Raw genomic sequence first — 25,595 nt, 5'->3', positions numbered from 1 at the left:
AATCGGTCGTACCATGTAAAGCATCCTTTAGTTTTATGCTCCAGTCCTTTTCCTCGGAGCTTTCGTTTAAGCGGGCTTTACACGCAATGACATCGCTAACGAGATGTCGTTGGGTTCAAGGAAATTCGTGACGCACATCCGGCCTCGTTAGTGAAGTTGCTGTGTGTGACACCGCAGTGACGACCATTAACGATCAAAAATACTCACCATATCGTTGATCGTTGTCCAGTCGTTCCTATCCCGATTATCATTGCTGTTGCAGGTACGATGTTGTTCGTCGTTCCTGCAGCAGCACACATCGCTACGTGTGACACCACAGGAACGAGGAACAACATCGTACCTGTGGCTACACGCAATGAGGAAGGAAGGAGGTGGGCGGGATGTTCGTCCCGCTCATCTCCGCCTCTCCGCTTCTATTGGGCGGCCGCTTAGTGACGCCGCTGTGACACCGCACGAACCGCCCCCTTAGAAAGGAGGCGGTTTGCCGGCCACAGTGATGTCGCTAGGCAGGTAAGTATAGTGTGACGGGTGTTAGCGATGTTGTGCGCCACGGGCAGCGATTTGCCCGTGACGCACTACCGACGGGGGCGGGTACGCTCGCTAGCCTGCTTTAGTTTTATGCTCTGGTCCTTTTCCCCGCTGCTATCTCTTAGTTTTTTACTCCAGTCCTTTTCCCCGGTGCTATTGCTTAGTTTTATGCCCTGGTCCTTTTCCCCAGTGGTATCTCGTAGTTTTATGCTCCTGTACTTTTCTCCAATGCTATCTCTTAAGCGGGCTTTACACACTGCGATATCGCTGGTGAAGTCGCTGGTGAAAGCACCCGCCCCCGTCGGTTGTGCGTCACGGGCAAATCGCTGCCCGTGGTGCACAACATCGCTAGGAACAGTAACACATACTTACCTGCCTAGCGACGTCGCTGTGGCCGGCAAACCGCCTCCTTTCTAAGGGGGCGGTTCGTTCGGCGTCACAGCGACTACACTAAACGGCCACCCAATTGAAGCGGAGGGGCGGAGATGAGCGGGCCGAACATCCCGCCCACCTCCTTCCTTCCTCATTGCGGGCGGCCACAGGTACGGTGATTTTCCTCGTTCCTGCGGTGTCATACATAGCGATGTGTGCTGCCGCAGGAACGAAGAACAACCTGCGTCCTGCTGCAGCAACGATAATCGGGATAGGAACGACTGGACAACGGTCAACGATTTGGTAAGTAATTTTGATCGTTAACAGGTCGTTCCTGCGTTTCACACGCAACGACGTCGCTAACGAGGCCGGATGTGCGTCACGAATTCCATCACCCCAACGACATCTCGTTAGCGATGTCGTTGTGTGTAAAGCCCGCTTTAGTTTTTTACTCCAGTCATTTTCTCCTGTGCTATCGCTTAGTTATATGCTCTAGTCCTTTTCCCTGGTGCTTTCGCTTACTTTTATGCCCTAGTCCTTTTCCCTAGTGCTATCTCTTAAATCATGGATGGCCTTCTTACCTGGTTGAGAAGAAGGGCGACCTTTTCATATTTCATCTTTATAGAAGGCTTCTCTTTTCCATGTCCTTCTCGCACTTTTCTTGTCGGTCTCATCCTTTTTGTCCTCTATGGTCACACAAGTGGAGCTTTTTCACATAATTCAATGTGTTTTATATTGAAATTACACAGATCTGCGGGGTAAAATTGTGTGAAGAGTAAGATGTTATGCTTATATACTTTTGATCACTGAACTCAGTAAAAATATAAAATAAAATCCCATGACATCCACTTTTTTTCCACAAAAATGGACTCCATAGGCTTTAGGGTATATGCACACGTTGCTTTTTTTTCCGCGCGGAAAAAAACGCACCCTCTGGCAGAGGGGAGAATTGTAAACAATGCTTTTTGAGAAACAACGCATCGAAAACGCATGCGTTTTTCATGCGTTTTTTAGGTGCGTTTTTTAAGACTTGTCAGTGTTAATAAAGTTGGTTGAACACAGACCTTTGGAAAAAAAAAACCTGTGATGTCATTTCCTTCTCCACATTCTGTTTGGATAAATGGGAGGGCTTGGAATGGAAGGAGCACCATTTGAATTTTGGAAAAGTTGAAATAAACTTCGCGCACCAAGCCCCTTAGGTACCTATACGTCAGAAAACCCCCACAAGTGACCCCATTTTGGAATCTGCACCCATCAAGGATTTTATTCAGGAGTATATTAAGCATTTTGAATCCACAGCTACTTCACCCAAAATGTTGCTGTAGCAACAATATTCTCACTTTTAGGCCCGTTTCACACGTCAGTGAAAAACACTGACGTTTTTCACTGGCGTGTAAAACACGCACATGTCCCTCCGTGTGCCGTGAATCACGGCACACATGGGTTGTCTAAGTGCAATCCGGGCTCCGTTCTCTGTGGCCCGTGATTGCACTTAGAGATTAACTCACCTGCACCCGCTCCCGCTCTCCATGGTGCTGATCGCTCCCGCGGTGCAGCATCCGGCCGGCGCTGACCCCCACAGCAGCTACTTCCGGGTCGGCTGTGTCGTGCATCATGAATATGCACGACAATAATGAGCCGGCTCAGAAGCAGCAAGCTGCACGGGCTGCAGAGGACATCGCTGGACGCCGGGTGAGTTAAAATGATTTTTATTTTAAAAGCACGTTTTTTTCTGGCACGTGTTTCACGGATCACACCACTGCGTGGTCCGTGGAACATCAGTGATGCCAGAAAAAAATGGACATGTCTCCGTGCGGCAATCACGCACACGCGGGTACGCCGCACGGAGACACGTGCAGTAAAAAATCACTGACGTGTGAGCAGACCCATTTATTATAATGGGTCTGCGTATGTCAGTGATCCTGGTACGTTTAAAAAAAAGCACAAACGTACCAGAATCACTGACGGGTGAAAGGGGCCTAAGGCTATGTGGCCATGATCCAGCGACACGGCGTCTAGTACACAGTGTCAGCCTTCCTGCAGCTGCCCATGCCCACGATTTGGGTTCAGGCTGCTGTGGAGCTCTATGCTACCTGCAGAGAACACTCTCGTCTCCGCAGCATAAATTGACATGCTGAGGCTCGGGAAGCCACGCTACCGGTCAGTTTATGCTGCGGAGAAAAGAAGCACAGTGGGCATGGGATCTCCAAAAATCCTTCCACTGTGCTTCTACTGCACAACGCAGCGTTATTGACGCAGGGAAAACACTCAGCGCCCATAACGCTGCAAACCCTGATTGTGGACACACAACCTAAAAAGCGTCAATGGATGAATGGATGTCAAATATATATAACGTCCCACCCCCGCCTGCATATTCTAAGCTGGCACCTTTAGTACCTTTCATGTGGCACTAAAGGGTGCCTAGCTTAGTATTTATCCAATAAAAAAAAAAAAAATAAAAACATGAAAAAAATGGCGTGGGGTCCCCCCTATTTTTGATAGCCAGTCAGGGTAAAGCAGACAGCTGTAGCCTGCAAACCACAGCTGGCAGCTTCATCTTGGCTGGTGATCAATTTGGAGGGCTCCCAAGGCTTTTTTTTTTTTATTTATAAATAAAGAATAAAAAAAAAAAAATAACGTGGGGTCCCCCCAAATTAGATCACCAGCCAAGGTGAAGCTGACAGCTGGGGTCTGGTATTCTCAGGGTGGGAAGAGCCATGGTTATTGGACTCTTCCCAGCCTAAAAATAGCAGGCCGCAGCCGCCCCAGAAGTGGCGCATCCGTTAGATGCACCAATCCTGGCGCTTCGCCCCAACTCATCCCGCGCCCTGGTGCGTTGGCAAACGGGGTAATAAATGGGGTTGATACCAGATGTGTAATGTCACCTGGCATCAAGCCCAGCAATTAGTGATGTCACGGCATCTATTAGATACCCGACATAACTAATTGACAGTAAACAAAAGCAAAAAAAAGACAAAAAAATTTTTATTAGAAAAAACACTCCCCAAATCATTCCCTTGTTCTCCAATTTAATAAAAAAATTTGAAAAAAATGGGTCCGCAGAAATCCATATGGACGTCCCACGTCGCCTCTGGACCTTCTAGAATATGGGGGCACGTTCAGGGAACGTATCCCCCATTTTCTAGGAGGGCAGACCCTCCATTTGAGGAGAGTGGGTGCCAAAAATCTGCACCCACTCTCCCCGGGTCACAGCTGCAGAGTGCGAGCAGCCAGCACAGCTCTCTGAACACAGTGCTGGCTGTCAGCTGCTCTGCACATGTGACCGGCCGGCGTCTGCTGTGAAGGAGGAGGGGGCTGCGGGGGATCAGCGCTGCAACCGGACACGTAAGTGGGAATACCGGGGGAATAGGGGGTGACCTGGCAGGGCCCGGGGGGCATTTTTCTGTCGCATGTGTTATTGCACATGCGACAGAAATCATAGGAGCAGGGCGGCCGGTGCGCTACTGTGCGCGCGGCCATGTTGGATTTTCGGGAGGGGGGTCGGGGGTCGGGGCGGGCACTTTGGTGACACCGGGGGCTTTCCTGGACTTTGCCAGGAAGTGAGGTCAACAGGAAGCCTCTTGAGCTCACTTCCAAGTAAATGCCTGCGTTCTGGCGTGCCGACAAAGGCCGCGGACCGCAACAAAAAAGCAGCTCACTGCGGTGTAGCTGCGTTCTGACCCCACATCATTGATTCAATGGGGGAGAGAACGCAGCCACAACGCACAAAAGAAGTGACATGCTGCTTTTCTTTCCGCACCGATTTTTGGCATCCAAAACGCTGCGTTTAAAAACGCAGCATGTGCACTGATTTTTCAGCTTTCCCATACACTTTGCTGGGAAAGCTGAACGCATGCAATTTGCCACTGAAACGCTGCGGTTCTAAACGCAGCGTTTCCGCGGTAAAAAACGCAACGTGTGCACACAGCCTTATATTGTACCATACTTTGACCCCTTTGCGTGACCTTTGGAGTAAAACTAGGTGATCAGGACCAGTCATGGGCTCCGCATGTGGTCTGCTGTTTGCGTAAAAGATTTACGACAGTGGTCTAAAGGGAATAAAGCTTTTGTTTTGTCGTGCTTGTGATCTGAAAGGAATCCCAAAATCATAGTGATGACAGCGACTGTTCAGGTGGAGGAGCTCAAAATTAAAAATAAGAAAATGATATACCCGGCCCTCCCAGCAGCGATTCACCCTTTGCCTCAAGGTCCAGGAATACCGGTCCCTTCACCTCCGGAGAAACTCGAAGATACTCCTGATTCAGATGATTCAGAGCATGAAGAGCAGAAATGTTGAGAAAGACTTTCCCTAAAGTCCCAATGAGAGACAGGAAAATAAATGATGAAGTCAGGGACTTAGACCTTCCAAAACTTTCTGCAAAACTTCAAGGTTCTAGCCTAAAGGACAAGACGATGCTTGCTCTTGGTGCCTGGTTTTCATGATACAGAAGTGTGACGCCCCTGGACTATTCAGGTCATCACAGGGTACTGCACAAACTGCTCTCCCCGTGCAGTATTCAACCCCCCATGGTTCTGGGTCTCTATCCTGCAGTGTTGCCTCCATCAGCATTCACAAATCCTAATGACACCTTGCACCACACCTGTCAGGCACACCAGTGGGCTGCTTGTGTGGAAGCGAGCAGTTCACCTAGGGGTCAGACAGAGTGGTGGGAGGGGGGAAGTCAGCGAGGGCGGAAGTGCAGTGCTGAGCAGGGCTGACAGGCAGAACAGAAGTAGCTCCCAGTGAGACAGGAGCTGGGAGAAGTGTCGAGGGCGGAGGTTTACTAACAGGAATACAGGAACAGCACACGACAAGTCCAAATAAAACAGATTCGGGGGCACCTCCCGATAATCCAAAGTGCCAGATCACAACGTAATAGTCCTTTTCAGAGTCCCAGAAATCCCACACAATCCACTGGACGGCGAGGTCTGTCCGCAGATTCAGATCTCGCTCCCTTCCTCTTCAAAAACTCAACTCCCAACTGCATTTAGAAACAGGAGTGAATTGTTTGAGCTCGTGGGCCCGCCCCTCAAGGGTAGGGGTCTATGCAATGGTTGGGCCCACTAGAAGATTCTAGAAGGTTGGCTCCGAGATGTCTACAGGTTTGTGTAGTTGGCGTTATCCACTGCTTACGAAACAATGAGAAGTTCCCCTGGCTGTGTGGACAAGAGATAATTGCATTATGGGCCCAGAGACACAGGAGATGGGGGGAAGGTATGGTTACTTACATCCCAAGACATTTCAAAGTGTTCAGTAAGTACAACCAAAGGAAAGTGACATCACATCCTGACATAGTATTACAGCAAATACAGTGAGAAGGTAAAATACATCATGACAATTCCTTCCCCTCCCAACTTGTGTACGTACTAGGGACCTCTACAGGTCGCTGGTTAAGTACACGCAGGCATGGCTGACAGGACTCAAGGCTCCTCTTGCCTGGACAGTCCATCTGCATTTTGGTGTTGGCTGCCCCTTCTATACTGTATGGTAAAGTTATAGGGCTGCAGAGCCAGGCTCCATCGCAGTAAGCGTCCATTGTCCCCAGAGACTCTGTTCAGCCAGGTGAGGGGATTGTGATCAGTAACCACAGTGAATTCCCGTCCATACAGATACGGCCGTAGTTTCTTAAGGGCCCACACTACAGCCAGACATTCCTTCTCAACAGTTGCATAGGCCACTTCTCGGTCCAGCAGTTTCCGGCTGAGATAGGCGATGGGGTGCTCGTCCCCAGCTGCATTCACCTGGCTGAGGACAGCTCCCAGTCCATAAGCAGAGGCGTCCGTTTGCACAATGAATCTCCTCTTGTAGTCTGGAGCAGCCAGGACAGGATCGCAGATCAAAGCATCCTTCAGCCGGTTAAAAGCCTCATCACAGGCTGGAGTCCAGATCACCAGCCGGGGCATTGTTTTCTTGGTCAGGTCGGTAAGAGGCTTGGCCACAGTACTGAAATGAGAAACAAATTTTCGGTAATAACTGGCCGTGCCCAGAAAAGCCATAACTTGTTTCTTAGTTTGGGGTACAGGCCAGTCTCTAATAGCCTGGATTTTGGCAGGCTCAGGTCGGAGCTTCCCTCCTCCCACTCTATGTCCTAGGTACTGGACTTCCCCCATCCCCAATTGGCATTTATCGGGTCGAATAGTTAGGCCGGCTGCAAGAATCAGGTCCAAAATAATGGCTACTTGATTCAGATGTTCCTCCCATGTGTGGCTGAAGACGGCGATATCATCCAAGTAGGCACAAGCAAAGTCATCACATCCCCGGAGGATCTGATCCACCATTCTCTGGAAGGTGGCCGGGGCATTTTTCATTCCAAAAGGCATGCTTAGAAATTCATACAGACCAAAGGGGGTTATAAAAGCGGACCGTTCTCTCCCTTCATCCGTTAGAGGGATCTGCCAGTATCCCTTACTGAGATCCAAGGTAGTGACATATCGGGACCCAGCCAGTCGGTCTAGAAGTTCGTCAATACGAGGCATTGGGTAAGGATCGCTGACGGTATGGTCGTTTAGTCGCCGATAGTCCACACAAAATCGAGTACTCCCATCCTTCTTGGGTACTAACACCACAGGGGAGGCCCAAGGGCTATGGGAGGCCTGGATTACCCCAAGCTGTAACATCTCCTCCAGTTCGTGCTGCATGGTGTTTCGAACTGATTCAGGTACCCGGTAAGGAGCCAGTTGTATGGGACGGATGCCCTGAGTGTCCACATGATGTTGGGTGACGGTGGTTCGACCTGGTTGGGATGAGAAAGCAGCCCGTCTCTGTTGAAGCACTTCCAGCATCTGGATTTTCTGTAAGGAGTCCAGGTAATCTCCCAGGGGAACCTGTTCCACAGTGGATGGGGCTCTCGCTGCTTCCACGAGATCAGGTAGAGAGTCCTCATCCTCTTGACCATCTTCTGAAGCCAACCGACAGCTTGCTATCATTGGAATGTTCCGGTCATGGTACTCCTTAATCATATTCACATGGACAGTCTTTTGCCTTAGCCCCTGATCATCTAAAGCAAGAAGGTAATTGGTATCATTCAGTTTTCTGAGAACCCGGAAGGGACCCTCCCATGTGGTCTGCAGTTTATTCTGCCGATGGGGAACAATCATTAAGACTTGTTGTCCTTCTACAAACTCCCGATAGCGTGCGTTACGGTCATACCATGTCTTCTGTCTGGTTTGAGCCATACGCAAATGACTCTGTGCAAAACTAGCAAGTTGGGCCAAGGTTTCTCGCAGCTTTAGGACATAAGGGACAACAGGGGTTCCTGTATCTTCAACTTGCCCCTCCCAGTATTCCTTGAGCAGGGTTAAGGGTCCTCGGACCTTTCTTCCATAGAGTAGTTCAAAGGGGGAGAACCCAGTGGACTCCTGGGGAACTTCCCGATAGGCAAACAAGAGATGGGGTAGGTACTTCTCCCAGTCTGAATCTCGGTCCGTGAAGGCCCTCAGCATATTCTTCAGAGTGCCGTTGAATCGTTCACAAAGTCCATTTGTTTGGGGATGATACGGGGTCGTTCGGATCGCTCGTACTCCACAGGTGCGCCACAGACACTGGACCAACTCTGACATAAACTGGGAGCCTTGGTCCGACAAGATCTCACTGGGGAATCCTACTCTGGTAAAAATAATAACCAAGGCCTCGGCCACCTTGGCTGCAGAGATACTTGACAAGGCCACGGCTTCTGGATATCGGGTGGCGTAGTCCACAACAGTGAGAATGTACTGCTTTCCAGATTTACTTGGTTTAGCCAGAGGTCCAATGATATCAACAGCTACTCTTTGAAAGGGTTCTTCTATTATAGGGAGCGGTTGCAGGGGTGCCTTTGGGTGATCTCCGGGTCGCCCTCTACGCTGACATATGTCACAAGTTCGGCAGAAATGCGCCACTGCTTGGGAAATCCCCGGCCAATAAAAAGTTTGAGTCAATCGTCTCTCGGTGCGGGTTTTGCCTTGATGGCCAGCCGTAGGAATGTCATGAGCCAGGTGTAATAGGGGAATTCTGTACTTCTGAGGAACAATCAGCTGTTTGCTATAAGTCCAGGGCTTATCTAGGGAGTCGGCATTGGCAACCCGATACAGAAGTCCATTTTCTCTGATAATTCTTTCTCCGTTTTCCCCTAGCTGCCCTATTTCAGCCCGAGTTCTAAAACTAGCAAGGGTGGGGTCAGTCTCTACTTCTTGTCTAAACTGAACTTTATCCCAAGTAACATTCATATTATCCCCACAAGAAGAATCACTCACCGGCTGTAATGGCAGTTCTGGTGGCCTCAGTTCCATGGATGGGTTGTACACGTCCACATGGGCTGCTCTCTTGGCTTGACTTCTGGTTACCGCACCGACAAAGTGGCAATGAAGATTCCCCACATCATTTCCTAGAAGAACGTCTGCAGGGAGGCCGCTCATCACACCGACCACACATTGTTTTGCCCCAAAGCCATAATCCAGGGTCACACTCGCTCTTGGAATATATCTCTGGGTACCTCCTGCCAGTTCAATGGCAATTCCTGGTCCCTTTTGAATTGCTTGTGGTTGAATTACTCGGGGATCGGCTATGGTGAGGAAAGCCCCAGTGTCACGGAAGCCAACAACTTTTTGGCCATCCAGCACGACCTCCTGTAGATGTTTGTCCTGAAGATCAGAAGAACAGGTGGCTGGAGCTCGCACCCCATAGACTCCGGGTAGGGGAGCCAGGATATCTGAGTCACTTGGCAAGTCATCAGGCACAGAATCCAGCTCTTCTCCTGGTGAAGGTGTCTGTAGGTAATGAACAGGCAAAGGCGGTCTGTAGCTGTTCTGTCTACGAACACCTGGACATTGGAATTGCATGTGCCCAGGCTGCCCACATCCATAACATCTGCGCTCTGGGATTCTTCCTCCGCGTCGTATTCCCAAAGGTGGAGCATGAGTAATGCGAGGCACAGTCACACGAAGGTCCCCATGAGTTGACGGTCTAGGGTGATGGTGAACATTGGGGCCAGAAGGACCAGGGGCCACCAGCGTTGGGGGGTTGGTGTTTTTTTTCTCACTGGGTAGTAGTTTTTTCCACTGAGGCTTGATGGTGAGAGCCTCATCAGCTAGAGCTGCAGCTTCCTCCACAGTGGCTGGTCTCCTTTCACGCACCCATTCCCGGATCTCAGCGGGGCACTTGAAGTAAAACTGCTCTTTTAGGAGGACCTGGAGGACGGTCTCCAAGGTTAAGGCCTCCTCTGCCTCCAACCAACGATGCCACAGATGTTTGAGTTTGTGGGCATACATCTTGAAGGACACTTCCTCATCACATGCTAGAGTACGGAACGGAGTCCTGTAAGTGTCTGGCGTTACAGCATAATGTTTTAGAATAGTCTGTTTAATATCCGCATACTCACAGTTCCACCGAGGGTCCATAGCTCTATAGGCTGCAGCAGCTCCACCCTCTAAGAGCCCAACCAGATGCCGGACGCGCTCCCTTTCTGGGACTTCCATTAATCGACGTCTGAAACCAGAACCTCAGGATACAGGAACTGGACTGTGGCGAGTCTACAAACAAAGGCCCGTGAATTAGGTGTCGGCTACAAAGGACTCTCTAAGGAGCAACTAATTGAGGCATTGGAACACGCTTGCCTGCAAGATGGCACCGAGGAACAATTTCCACAGCAAGGGGAGCAAAGACGGGAACTTCTCATTGTTTCGTAAGCAGTGGATAACGCCAACTACACAAACCTGTAGACATCTCGGAGCCAACCTTCTAGAATCTTCTAGTGGGCCCAACCATTGCATAGACCCCTACCCTTGAGGGGCGGGCCCACGAGCTCAGACAATTCACTCCTGTTTCTAAATGCAGTTGGGAGTTGAGTTTTTGAAGAGGAAGGGAGCGAGATCTGAATCTGCGGACAGACCTCGCCGTCCAGTGGATTGTGTGGGATTTCTGGGACTCTGAAAAGGACTATTACGTTGTGATCTGGCACTTTGGATTATCGGGAGGTGCCCCCGAATCTGTTTTATTTGGACTTGTCGTGTGCTGTTCCTGTATTCCTGTTAGTAAACCTGTTGGATCATCCTCGGCCTCGTCCATCCTTTGCTCTGATGTACACCCCGTCACAAACTGGTGGCAGCAGCGGGATCAGAGCAGAAGAAATGGAGGACAACAGCCAATCGACGTCTGAAACCAGAACCTCAGGATACAGGAACTGGACTGTGGCGAGTCTACAAACAAAGGCCCGTGAATTAGGTGTCGGCTACAAAGGACTCTCTAAGGAGCAACTAATTGAGGCATTGGAACACGCTTGCCTGCAAGATGGCACCGAGGAACAATTTCCACAGCAAGGGGAGCAAAGACGGGAGCCGGAGGTGAATACCCAAAAATGTCAATGGGTTGTGTGGTACAAGGAAAAGATGGCACTGCTTGGAGATGAGGCCACCATAGAAGATAAGAGGGAGGCCATGCGTGGAGCTGAAGAGAAGGAGCGCAGGATGGAGGAGATGGCATTGCTGGATAAGCAGCTCGCTGTGGAAGCCGCGAGAGGTTCCAGACAGACTGTAACCCCAGCACCCATCATGAGGGAACTTCCCAGAGTGTCCCGCAAAGACTTCAAGCAGTTTAATGAGGCTGCTGGTGACATTGAGGGCTTCTTCCAGGACTTTGAGCATCAGTGTCGATTAATGGAAGTCCCAGAAAGGGAGCGCGTCCGGCATCTGGTTGGGCTCTTAGAGGGTGGAGCTGCTGCAGCCTATAGAGCTATGGACCCTCGGTGGAACTGTGAGCATGCGGATATTAAACAGACTATTCTAGAACATTATGCTGTAACGCCAGACACTTACAGGACTCAGTTCCGTACTCTAGCATGTGATGAGGAAGTGTCCTTCAAGATGTATGCCCACAAACTCAAACATCTGTGGCATCGTTGGTTGGAGGCAGAGGAGGCCTTAACCTTGGAGACCGTCCTCCAGGTCCTCCTAAAAGAGCAGTTTTACTTCAAGTGCCCCGCTGAGATCCGGGAATGGGTGCGTGAAAGGAGACCAGCCACTGTGGAGGAAGCTGCAGCTCTAGCTGATGAGGCTCTCACCATCAAGCCTCAGTGGAAAAAACTACTACCCAGTGAGAAAAAAAACACCAACCCCCCAACGCTGGTGGCCCCTGGTCCTTCTGGCCCCAATGTTCACCATCACCCTAGACCGTCAACTCATGGGGACCTTCGTGTGACTGTGCCTCGCATTACTCATGCTCCACCTTTGGGAATACGACGCGGAGGAAGAATCCCAGAGCGCAGATGTTATGGATGTGGGCAGCCTGGGCACATGCAATTCCAATGTCCAGGTGTTCGTAGACAGAGCAGCTACAGACCGCCTTTGCCTGTTCATTACCTACAGACACCTTCACCAGGAGAAGAGCTGGATTCTGTGCCTGATGACTTGCCAAGTGACTCAGATATCCTGGCTCCCCTACCCGGAGTCTATGGGGTGCGAGCTCCAGCCACCTGTTCTTCTGATCTTCAGGACAAACATCTACAGGAGGTCGTGCTGGATGGCCAAAAAGTTGTTGGCTTCCGTGACACTGGGGCTTTCCTCACCATAGCCGATCCCCGAGTAATTCAACCACAAGCAATTCAAAAGGGACCAGGAATTGCCATTGAACTGGCAGGAGGTACCCAGAGATATATTCCAAGAGCGAGTGTGACCCTGGATTATGGCTTTGGGGCAAAACAATGTGTGGTCGGTGTGATGAGCGGCCTCCCTGCAGACGTTCTTCTAGGAAATGATGTGGGGAATCTTCATTGCCACTTTGTCGGTGCGGTAACCAGAAGTCAAGCCAAGAGAGCAGCCCATGTGGACGTGTACAACCCATCCATGGAACTGAGGCCACCAGAACTGCCATTACAGCCGGTGAGTGATTCTTCTTGTGGGGATAATATGAATGTTACTTGGGATAAAGTTCAGTTTAGACAAGAAGTAGAGACTGACCCCACCCTTGCTAGTTTTAGAACTCGGGCTGAAATAGGGCAGCTAGGGGAAAACGGAGAAAGAATTATCAGAGAAAATGGACTTCTGTATCGGGTTGCCAATGCCGACTCCCTAGATAAGCCCTGGACTTATAGCAAACAGCTGATTGTTCCTCAGAAGTACAGAATTCCCCTATTACACCTGGCTCATGACATTCCTACGGCTGGCCATCAAGGCAAAACCCGCACCGAGAGACGATTGACTCAAACTTTTTATTGGCCGGGGATTTCCCAAGCAGTGGCGCATTTCTGCCGAACTTGTGACATATGTCAGCGTAGAGGGCGACCCGGAGATCACCCAAAGGCACCCCTGCAACCGCTCCCTATAATAGAAGAACCCTTTCAAAGAGTAGCTGTTGATATCATTGGACCTCTGGCTAAACCAAGTAAATCTGGAAAGCAGTACATTCTCACTGTTGTGGACTACGCCACCCGATATCCAGAAGCCGTGGCCTTGTCAAGTATCTCTGCAGCCAAGGTGGCCGAGGCCTTGGTTATTATTTTTACCAGAGTAGGATTCCCCAGTGAGATCTTGTCGGACCAAGGCTCCCAGTTTATGTCAGAGTTGGTCCAGTGTCTGTGGCGCACCTGTGGAGTACGAGCGATCCGAACGACCCCGTATCATCCCCAAACAAATGGACTTTGTGAACGATTCAACGGCACTCTGAAGAATATGCTGAGGGCCTTCACGGACCGAGATTCAGACTGGGAGAAGTACCTACCCCATCTCTTGTTTGCCTATCGGGAAGTTCCCCAGGAGTCCACTGGGTTCTCCCCCTTTGAACTACTCTATGGAAGAAAGGTCCGAGGACCCTTAACCCTGCTCAAGGAATACTGGGAGGGGCAAGTTGAAGATACAGGAACCCCTGTTGTCCCTTATGTCCTAAAGCTGCGAGAAACCTTGGCCCAACTTGCTAGTTTTGCACAGAGTCATTTGCGTATGGCTCAAACCAGACAGAAGACATGGTATGACCGTAACGCACGCTATCGGGAGTTTGTAGAAGGACAACAAGTCTTAATGATTGTTCCCCATCGGCAGAATAAACTGCAGACCACATGGGAGGGTCCCTTCCGGGTTCTCAGAAAACTGAATGATACCAATTACCTTCTTGCTTTAGATGATCAGGGGCTAAGGCAAAAGACTGTCCATGTGAATATGATTAAGGAGTACCATGACCGGAACATTCCAATGATAGCAAGCTGTCGGTTGGCTTCAGAAGATGGTCAAGAGGATGAGGACTCTCTACCTGATCTCGTGGAAGCAGCGAGAGCCCCATCCACTGTGGAACAGGTTCCCCTGGGAGATTACCTGGACTCCTTACAGAAAATCCAGATGCTGGAAGTGCTTCAACAGAGACGGGCTGCTTTCTCATCCCAACCAGGTCGAACTACCGTCACCCAACATCATGTGGACACTCAGGGCATCCGTCCCATACAACTGGCTCCTTACCGGGTACCTGAATCATTTCGAAACACCATGCAGCACGAACTGGAGGAGATGTTACAGCTTGGGGTAATCCAGGCCTCCCATAGCCCTTGGGCCTCCCCTGTGGTGTTAGTACCCAAGAAGGATGGGAGTACTCGATTTTGTGTGGACTATCGGCGACTAAACGACCATACCGTCAGCGATCCTTACCCAATGCCTCGTATTGACGAACTTCTAGACCGACTGGCTGGGTCCCGATATGTCACTACCTTGGATCTCAGTAAGGGATACTGGCAGATCCCTCTAACGGATGAAGGGAGAGAACGGTCCGCTTTTATAACCCCCTTTGGTCTGTATGAATTTCTAAGCATGCCTTTTGGAATGAAAAATGCCCCGGCCACCTTCCAGAGAATGGTGGATCAGATCCTCCGGGGATGTGATGACTTTGCTTGTGCCTACTTGGATGATATCGCCGTCTTCAGCCACACATGGGAGGAACATCTGAATCAAGTAGCCATTATTTTGGACCTGATTCTTGCAGCCGGCCTAACTATTCGACCCGATAAATGCCAATTGGGGATGGGGGAAGTCCAGTACCTAGGACATAGAGTGGGAGGAGGGAAGCTCCGACCTGAGCCTGCCAAAATCCAGGCTATTAGAGACTGGCCTGTACCCCAAACTAAGAAACAAGTTATGGCTTTTCTGGGCACTGCCAGTTATTACCGAAAATTTGTTTCTCATTTCAGTACTGTGGCCAAGCCTCTTACCAACCTGACCAAGAAAACAATGCCCCGGCTGGTGATCTGGACTCCAGCCTGTGATGAGGCTTTTAACCGGCTGAAGGATGCTTTGATCTGCGATCCTGTCCTGGCTGCTCCAGACTACAAGAGGAGATTCATTGTGCAAACGGATGCCTCTGCTTATGGACTGGGAGCTGTCCTCAGCCAGGTGAATGCAGCTGGGGACGAGCACCCCATCGCCTATCTCAGCCGGAAACTGCTGGACCGAGAAGTGGCCTATGCAACTGTTGAGAAGGAATGTCTGGCTGTAGTGTGGGCCCTTAAGAAACTACGGCCGTATCTGTATGGACGGGAATTCACTGTGGTTACTGATCACAATCCCCTCACCTGGCTGAACAGAGTCTCTGGGGACAATGGACGCTTACTGCGATGGAGCCTGGCTCTGCAGCCCTATAACTTTACCATACAATATAGAAGGGGCAGCCAACACCAAAATGCAGATGGACTGTCCAGGCAAGAGGAGCCTTGAGTCCTGTCAGCCATGCCTGCGTGTACTTAACCAGCGACCTGTAGAGGTCCCTAGTACGTACACAAGTTGGGAGGGGAAGGAATTGTCATGATGTATTTTACCTTCTCACTGTATTTGCTGTAATACTATGTCAGGATGTGATGTCACTTTCCTTTGGTTGTACTTACTGAACACTTTGAAATGTCTTGGGATGTAAGTAACCATACCTTCCCCCCATCTCCTGTGTCTCTGGGCCCATAATGCAATTATCTCCTGTCCACACAGCCAGGGGAACTTCTCATTGTTTCGTAAGCAGTGGATAACGCCAACTACACAAACCTGTAGACATCTCGGAGCCAACCTTCTAGAATCTTCTAGTGGGCCCAACCATTGCATAGACCCCTACCCTTGAGGGGCGGGCCCACGAGCTCAGACAATTCACTCCTGTTTCTAAATGCAGTTGGGAGTTGAGTTTTTGAAGAGGAAGGGAGCGAGATCTGAATCTGCGGACAGACCTCGCCGTCCAGTGGATTGTGTGGGATTTCTGGGACTCTGAAAAGGACTATTACGTTGTGATCTGGCACTTTGGATTATCGGGAGGTGCCCCCGAATCTGTTTTATTTGGACTTGTCGTGTGCTGTTCCTGTATTCCTGTTAGTAAACCTGTTGGATCATCCTCGGCCTCGTCCATCCTTTGCTCTGATGTACACCCCGTCACAACCTAGGGGTCAGACAGAGTGGTGGGAGGGGGGAAGTCAGCGAGGGCGGAAGTGCAGTGCTGAGCAGGGCTGACAGGCAGAACAGAAGTAGCTCCCAGTGAGACAGGAGCTGGGAGAAGTGTCGAGGGCGGAGGGGCCGCGCTCGCTACGCTCGGGGCCCGGGGCTGCTGCTGCTCGGTGGCTCAAGCGGTGGGCCGGACCCGGGGACTCGAGCAGTGCTCCTCGCCCATGAGTGAAAAGGGATGGTTTGTTTAGGGAGATAGTTCGTGACGCCACCCACGGGTCGTGGTGATAATGGGCACCACCGCTGCTGGTGACGGGGATCCCGGGAGCGATGGCAGGAAGCAGCTAGGATGTTGGTTCCCCCTCCGTGGGTAAGGGTTGGTGATCCCGGGGCCCGGTGGTGGTACGGGGAGGCAGGAAGGATGGGGTGCAGGATTGCAGGGGCAGCGCGGCGCGGTGCCGGATGGCACTGCTGTACTCACTCAGGCACAGATTCACAGAGTCTCTGGTAAACCAAACGGCTGGATGGACTGCAGGGTCTTTGCTCTCCCCAGACAGGTTGATGGTGGCTGTCTTTCCCTGCACCATTGAAGAATGTATTGACTCCGATGGTTTCCCACTGGTAGTCCGCTGCCCGGCGTGTATGTATCGAAGGAACCCGTTTTGCCCGCAGGCGCTGGCCCTTTGATCTCTAGCCTATGGCGGTGGCTTTTTATCCTCACTGTGTGGACTGTTGCCTTCTGTCGGATCTTGGGTGTTAGGGAACCCCTGGGGTTCCGGTCACTCTCGGATTTGACTGTTGTCGGCGGCTCCTAGCCTGGTCGGGGTCTGATGGCCCTGCCTTTGTGCTTGGTACAAATCTGCTCCCCGGCTCGGTACCAGCGGGCCACCGCCCGACCCCGGTCCTACGGTTACGCTGACTTTCACCACCTCCTGCAGACGGCCACCACCGTCTGCCAACCTTGCTGACAGTGCCTGGGCTCCTACCCGGACACCAACAGTTTCTGTCCTCTCACTTTCAACTCCAAACTGAACTCCTCCACTCCTCAAACTGAACTCACTGCTTTTTCCCGCCTCCACGCCTGTGAACTCCTCAGTGGCTGGCGCCAACCACCTGGCTCCGCCCCACCTGGTGTGGACATCAGACCCTGGAGGAGGCAACAAGGATTTTGTTTGATTGGTGTAGACTATCCAGGGGAGGGTGTGTGTGTGTGATGTTGTGTTTGTGACTACCTGACTAGTCCAGGGCGTCACAGAAGCAGCTCCCGGAGGAGGAGAATCCTAGGTCGCAGGTGGTGGCCTGGACCTAGAGGAGTCGGACCCCCGGTCGCAGGGGTTTGAGGCCAGGTGCAGGGACCGGTCTGGGTGGACGGTCAGCAGCCTGGGCCTAATCGCCGGTCTGGGCCAAAAGTGTGAGCCCTGTTAGCAGGCTCCCACACTTAGCCACAGTGGGGAGCGGGGCCCGGATAGCTCCAAGCTACCGGACCACAACGGACACTCAATTTTAGAGTGTCAGGAGGCAGGTTACAGACCACCAGCAACACTTTAGGGGACGTACCCGGACGAGCTCCCCTAAAACGTTCAGCGATACCCCGAGATTTGGTTTACCCGGTTGTCAGCATCTGCGTATTGACTGAGTGAGTACCTGAGTGATCCCTGCATCCCACGGCTTCCCACAGAGTCCCGAGGCCTTTCCCTACCTGCGGAGGGCAACAACACCTTGCTACCACACTCCATCACCCCAGGTACTCCCATCGGCAGCGGCGGTATCCCTTCATTACCGTACATCACGGGTAGCGTCACGAACTATACCTCCCCTATAAATAACTCCCCCCTTTTACATTTAGAAGTGGCTTCCAGCCCCCGGGTCCGGAGATCCTCGAGCCACCAGTCATCACACGGATCCGAGCGGTTCGATCCGGTGTCGGGGCGGCACACCTCAAGAAAAGAAGAATTCCATACTGTACTGGGAACAGTGGGGGCCGCAGGGATCTGTACTGGGAGCAGTGGGGACCACAGGAATCCATACTGGGAGCAGTGGGGGTCGCAGGGATCTGTACTGGGAGCAGTAGGGACCACAGGGGTGTGTACTGGGAGCAGTGGGGACTGCAGGTATCTGTACTGGGTGCAGTGGGGACCACAGGGAACTGTAGTGGGAGCAATAGGGACCGCAGGAATCTGTACTGGGTGCAGTGGTGACCGCAGGGATCTGTACTGGGTGCAGTGGGGACCGCATGGGTCTCTACTGAGAGCAGTGGGGACCGCAGGGATCTGTACTGAGAGCAGTGGGGACTGCAGGGATCTGTACTGCGTGCAGTGAGGACCGCAGGGATCTCAGGGTTCAAATTGACCCTATTCCACTGCTCCGGTCAGAAAACTCACAGGAACTCTAAATAAGCTGGTCGTGTTGATGAAGATCTCCCCTACAGCTGCTAAACGTTTGGGGTGCTTGTAACTTTTACTGTCAGAGTAGTGATTTCCAAAGGACCCAAGATAAACAAAAAAACAAAAACATGTTGCTCCAAGAATAAAACATTTTAAAAAAACTGCTTGTTGCTCCAAGAATTTTATAATGTTTCCTTACACTAAACTTCCGGGGCTATAAGAATATCATAGTTGCTTGCTTGTAAGCTGCATGTTTGTCAAGATATTGGGGTTCAAATTGAACCTATTTCAACAGAAAATGAATCAAATGTTAAATTTTGTGTCACTTTGAGGAGTCACTGCTCTGCCCAGAAAGTCAACTAACCTTTATCGAACCTTTCCGAACCCCATTGGTTTCAATAGGAGGCCAAACGTAAGGCACTGAAAACACCTTTATGGAAGTTGAAAAGCTTACAAAACAGCAAAAATACATTTTACAATGCAGCATCACTGTTTTGGCATAGCCATTAGCTTCCTAGGCTATTGAGATAAGAAATCTAGAGGTGGATGAGAGACAGGTGTAGGCCTGGTGCTCCCATACCCCTGCCAGTACAGACAAGACACAAGTTAGAGACCTATGTAATAGTCTCAATATTAGAAATCCTCACAGGGACACAGCGGTACAGTCATTAATTTCCCCCCTCCCCATAGGGCATTAAAGCGCAGGGAGGTATGCTGCATGCAGCACACAGGCCTGTGGGCTGGCATTAGAATTAGAAAAAAAAAACCAACACATGTTACAGTGACTGGTCTAGGCCTCGTGGTCACAGAAGCCTGGAACTACCCACAAAACAACTTTCACATCCATTTTGGAGTCTCAACATTAAAAATCCTTCCAGGGACAAAGCAGTACAGTAGCGTCAATTGCTCCCCTCCCAATAGAGCTTTTAAAAGAGCAGGGAAAGAAGGTCCATGCAACACACAGGCCTGTGGTCCTGCATTAAAAATAGAAAAAGGAAGACATGCTACAGTGACCAATGTAAGCCTCTTGGTCAAATAAGCCTTCCACTACCCACAATACATAAGTTTCACACCCATTTTGGAGTCTGGACATTAAAAGTCCTTCCAGGGACACAGCTGTACAGTAGCATCAATTGCCCCCTCCCCATAGGGCATTAAAAGAGCAGGGAGGTATGGTCCATGCAGTACAGGCTGCGGGCCAGTATTTTATTTTTTAAATGAAGACATGCTTCAGTGGAAGGTGTAGACCTCTCTTTCCAAGAACACAAGCAGTAACCTCTACCCAACATTACACATCTTGTAGTCTCTGCCTTCAAAAACAGCAGTACAGTAGCATCAATTGTCCATGCAACACACAGGCTGTGGGGCGCGTTTTATTGGTAAAACAGTGTAGACATGCATTACACTAATTGTCCAATAAAGAAGAATGTTGTGTAAAGATCACAGATTTTTGGCAGTCCTATATTTTTGGTGAAACCTCATTAATGCAAAAAGCAATAGAGCGAGAAGCACGGCCGCTCCTGCCACGTGCATATTGTGTAGGTGACAGGTTTTCTGTAAATGGAACCTGTAATGGATTCACCGCAGTTACCATCCCATTGAACAGGCTTGCTAAGTGCATGTTATGCGACTGCAAGGTTCATACTGTACGGGACCTGAAATACATTTATTACTCCCCTGAAGATTTGATTGAAACACGTCGGGAGACAGATCCTTGTGGGCTCCGTTTTGATAATGTAAATGAATGGACCCCATTAACTTCATTGAAAAGCAAAGTTGGTGAGATAAATCCGATTTCTTATTAGCGGTGTTTTCTTTGGCCAATATATATTCTCCGATTGAAAGAGGAGGGGTCAAATATTTTATATGTTGGTTGTTTGTAATTGTGATTTTGACCACAATTTTAGAGAATCTGAGTAAAAGTTATATTTTAATGATTATCATTTTTGCAGTATTGACATGCTGCTTTGAAATCTTGCTTTTTGCATCTGATATATATTGAATATTTATCCAGTGGCTATTTATACTTTGAAACCTCATTAATGACAACTTTGAGTGGGCCATCCAACTACTGGGCTCATGTGGTGTGGATCACAGGAGAAGGAAGCAGCAGATGCAGTGGATATTATTGGCTGGTGGTTGGGTAGCCATGGTAGTCTGCATTTTAATGCAGTCAGATTGCCAGAGTAATGCATGTTGTTTGCGTATTTGCCGGTTCATGCATGTAGTAGTCAAATATATGGAATTTTTGCCTCTACTGAGTCGTTTTTCACAATGTTGGAAAATAAGGAAGGAAATATGGAGGTGGATGACAGACAGGTTTAGGGCTAGTGCTCCCATACCGATGCCGCTACAGACAAGACTGAACTTGGAGACCCATCTTTGAGCCTCGAGATTCAAAAACCTTACAGACAGAAGTCAGAGCAGTATAGTAACATCAATTTCCCCCTCCCCATCATCTTTGGCAGCCGTAGACCTCTCTTTCCAAGAACAGTGGCAGTAACCTCTAAACAACATTTGGAGACACATCTTGTAGTCTCTGCCTTTAAAAACAGCAGTACAGCAGCATCAATTGCCCCCTCCACATAGGGCCTTAAAACACCAGGGAGTTACAGTCCATGTAACACTGTAACATTCAGTCCAGAGGTGGATCCACAGGACCATGCACCGGACTCCCCCGGAGAGACAACCAGGAGCGAACCCCTATACAGGGACTGTCTGGTGGCTTCCCCAGAGCGCCTAGATGCACAGCAGCTGGGACACAAGTGAATTCGGGTTCCACGTCCTTCAGATGTCCGTATGGGATATGGCTACTAGTCCAGTGGTAGTCGTGGGCAGGACGGATGATTGGAATCGGGTACAGGTGCTGAGTGGTAACAACAGATGGAGTCTGGGTCCAGTGAGGAGTGCAGGCTGATGTTGCCAGATGGAATCCAGAACCGGCGACGGGTACAGGCTGGCGGAAGATGACAGGATCCACAGCTGATACAGTTAGGTCCAGAAATATTTGGACAGTGACACAAGTTTTGTTATTTTAGCTGTTTACAAAAACATGTTCAGAAATACAATTATATATATAATATGGGCTGAAAGTGCACACTCCCAGCTGCAATATGAGAGTTTTCACATCCAAATCGGAGAAAGGGTTTAGGAATCATAGCTCTGTAATGCATAGCCTCCTCTTTTTCAAGGGACCAAAAGTAATTGGACAAGGGACTTTAAGGGCTGCAATTAACTCTGAAGGCGTCTCCCTCGTTAACCTGTAATCAATGAAGTAGGTAAAAGGTCTGGGGTTGATTGCAGGTGTGTGGTTTTGCATTTGGAAGTTGTTGCTGTGACCAGACAACATGCGGTCTAAGGAACTCTCAATTGAGGTGAAGCAGAACATCCTGAGGCTGAAAAAAAAAAGAAAAAATCCATCAGAGAGATAGCAGACATGCTTGGAGTAGCAAAATCAACAGTCAGGTACATTCTGAGAAAAAAGGAATTGACTGGTGAGCTTGGGAACTCAAAAAGGCCTGGGCGTCCACGGATGACAACAGTGGTAGATGATCGCCGCATACTTTCTTTGGTGAAGAAGAACCCGTTCACAACATCAACTGAAGTCCAGAACACTCTCAGTGAAGTAGGTGTATCTGTCTCTAAGTCAACAGTAAAGAGAAGACTCCATGAAAGTAAATACAAAGGGATCACATCTAGATGCAAACCATTCATCAATTCCAAAAATAGACAGGCCAGAGTTAAATTTGCTGAAAAACACCTCATGAAGCCAGCTCAGTTCTGGAAAAGTATTCTATGGACAGATGAGACAAAGATCAACCTGTACCAGAATGATGGGAAGAAAAAAGTTTGGAGAAGAAAGGGAACGGCACATGATCCAAGGCACACCACATCCTCTGTAAAACATGGTGGAGGCAACGTGATGGCATGGGCATGCATGGCTTTCAATGGCACTGGGTCACTTGTGTTTATTGATGACATAACAGCAGACAAGAGTAGCCGGATGAATTCTGAAGTGTACCGGGATATACTTTCAGCCCAGATTCAGCCAAATACCGCAAAGTTGATCGGACGGCGCTTCATAGTACAGATGGACAATGACCCCAAGCATACAGCCAAAGCTACCCAGGAGTTCATGAGTGCAAAAAAGTGGAACATTCTGCAATGGCCAAGTCAATCACCAGATCTTAACCCAATTGAGCATGCATTTCACTTGCTCAAATCCAGACTTAAGACGGAAAGACCCACAAACAAGCAAGACCTGAAGGCTGCGGCTGTAAAGGCCTGGCAAAGCATTAAGAAGGAGGAAACCCAGCGTTTGGTGATGTCCATGGGTTCCAGACTTAAGGCAGAGATTGCCTCCAAAGGATTCGCAACAAACTATTGAAAATAAAAATATTTTGTTTGGGTTTGGTTTATTTGTCCAATTACTTTTGACCTCCTAAAATGTGGAGTGTTTGTAAAGAAATGTGTACAATTCCTACAATTTCTATCAGATATTTTTGTTCAAACCTTCAAATTAAACGTTACAATCTGCACTTGAATTCTGTTGTAGAGGTTTCATTTCAAATTCAATGTGGTGGCATGCAGAGCCCAACTCGCGAAAATTGTGTCACTGTCCAAATATTTCTGGACCTAACTGTAGTCACCGGGGCAACTCCTGGGAAACCGGCAGGCTGGAGGCACTCAGGTTGGCAGTCGGACACTGTGGGCAGAGACAGGGTTAACCTGGGTACGAAGCACAGAGGGACCTGAACACCTAGCGCAAGAGGCAAACTACAAGAACACGTTGAACAGGCACCGCCCACAAGAAAAAAGGAAGTCTTATATACCCTATACCTGTATCAGCCATATCCTGTTTCAGCGACGCTGGCCCTTTAAGAAGAGGTGAGTGAGTGTGCCCGTGCCCTAGTACGCATGTGTGACGCCCTGGACTAGCCAGGTAGTCACAGGTAGGCCCTTACACAAACACCTTCCCCTAAAAAGGTAACAGCAGCCAACCTTAAAACCCTTAGTCACCCCTCTCAGGACTTGAAGCTCACACCCGGGGGCGGGGCCAGGTGGTTGACCACGCCCACCGAGGAGTTCGGAGAGCCTGAGGCGGGAAAAACAGAGAGTTCAGTGACAGGAGTGGAGGAGAGTGGAAGCAAAGTGTAGACGTCTGTCAGGGATCTGGGTCGGATCCCGGATACCCTGTGGCCAGGAGGCAGACGGTGGTGGCTGCCTGCAGGAGCTGGGATTACAGCCGGTGGAACCGTAAGGGACCGGGTAGTGGCCCGCTGGTACCGAACCGGGGAACAGATTGGAAACCGGAGCACCAGGAGGGGTACTCAGACCCAGTACGAGGCCCAGAAGCCACTGGACCGAGTCAAATTCACTGATTGGGGTCTGGACTTTAGGTCCTTTCCCACCCAAGACAACAGCCCAACCAGAGGGATAGAAAGCCACCGCCCAGGCATCGATATCCCACGGGCCAGCGTCTGCGGGCAAACGGGCTCTGCCGGCACACACCAAGCCGGGGAGTGGACTACCGTTGCTCAGGCATTCTTCTAAAAGTTAGGTGCAGGAGAAAGGCAGAAACCACCAACCTAAAAAGGGGAGAAGCGCAGCCGGCTGCGGGCACCGTCCACCATCTTGTTTGGTTTACCAGAGACACCAGTGTGTCTGTAATAGTGAGTACAACAGTGCCCTCGGGCCGCGCACCGCACTGCACCAACAAGCCAGCACGCATCCCCCCTCCTCAACACCTCCTCGGGCCCATCACCCCCTACCTGCACAGGGGTCAACACCAAGCTGCGCAACATCGTCCCCGGGAGCCTTATGTTACGTCACCGCCGGAGTCTGCTCCAGCGACTTCTGCTCCGATCGCCAGGCGACGCTGTGATTCTGCCATGGATGGTGATGGGAGAGGAGTCGATGCCAGCGGCACCGGTGGGCGCAGGCTCTGATCATCCACTGGGCTGGGTTAGCTTGGGATCTGTACTACCGCTGGCTGACTGTGGGTGGCATGTGTCTTCCAGCTGAAGTTGCCAACGTTCAGCTACAGCCAATGGGAAGACACCACACCCTTCTTATTCCCCCTCCTGTGACATGACCACTGCCAGAGATAGTTCTGATTTTCCTGGCTCCTGTTACATCCTATTCTGTTGGTGATTCCTGTGTGTTGACTTCTGCATGTTTTCTGACTACCCTTCTGCCTGCTGTTTTTGTACCTCGCTGCCCGATACCGATTTGACCTCTGCTACGTTTGCTGACTACGTCATTGCCTGCCGATTCTGTCCCTGTTCCGCAATTCCTGGTTTGACCCTGCCTACTACTCTCATCGGACTGCAGTCTTCCACAGGTAGTAATCTCCAGAGCCCTGTGTAATTCCAAATCCCTGTATAGGGGTTAATGGGTTTCAGGGTTCTGGGGGTTTTGCTTGGTGAGTGGCTTCCCTCTAGCCTCCCCTTTACAGCCCATCTGAGTCTGTGGATCCAGGCAGGCGTTACATTATCCCTGGCCCATCTAACTAGGAGAGAGAAAAAAAAATGGATTCTCTCCATGCTGTGCTAAATCAGGTGCACACCCTTTCTGGCCTTGTACATGGACTTACACAGCAAGTGCATGATCTCAGGTCTGCTCAGGTCCAAGCCCCTGCTGCAGCACCTACCTCAGCATGTCCAGAGTCCCGTCGACTGCAAAGGAGCAGATCACGTTGTGGAGCCAAATATGGAGTGCCTGGATCAGAGAGGCAATCGCTTCCAAGGCAGCAGCACCACCTGAGCGGGCCCCAGGATAAATGCTCAGGTGCCCAGGTACTCCCTGCAGACCCTATGAGGTTAATGTTACCTGTCTCATTGTCTCACCAGGGAAAATCTGTACAGCTGCATGCCTTTGTTGATTGTGGCTCTGCTGCTAATTTTATAAGCACTATTGTAGCAAAAGAGCTGGGTTGACTTTGCTAAA

The 25,595-nt window shown here is 50.2% G+C and overlaps 1 protein-coding gene across 6 annotated transcripts in view; it reads right to left on the bottom strand.

Moving 5' to 3' along the window:
• Nucleotides 1–25,595, bottom strand: part of LOC142316897 (uncharacterized) — a 174,549-nt gene that overhangs the window by 48,395 nt on the left and 100,559 nt on the right. For all 6 annotated transcript variants that reach the window (XM_075352659.1, XM_075352664.1, XM_075352658.1 and 3 more), the window contains one exon: nucleotides 1,482–1,651. Coding sequence is in view for 2 of the 6 variants with exons in the window: in XM_075352664.1 (XP_075208779.1) it covers nucleotides 1,482–1,574 (93 nt within the window). In the remaining 4 variants the exon portion in view is untranslated. The remainder of the gene's footprint in view (nucleotides 1–1,481; nucleotides 1,652–25,595) is intronic.

This window comes from Anomaloglossus baeobatrachus, chromosome 6, assembly GCF_048569485.1.
Source record: "Anomaloglossus baeobatrachus isolate aAnoBae1 chromosome 6, aAnoBae1.hap1, whole genome shotgun sequence".
Lineage (NCBI taxonomy): Eukaryota > Metazoa > Chordata > Amphibia > Anura > Aromobatidae > Anomaloglossus > Anomaloglossus baeobatrachus.
Note: the sequence above shows the minus strand (reverse complement) of the source record. Positions and strands in the feature narration are given on the sequence as shown.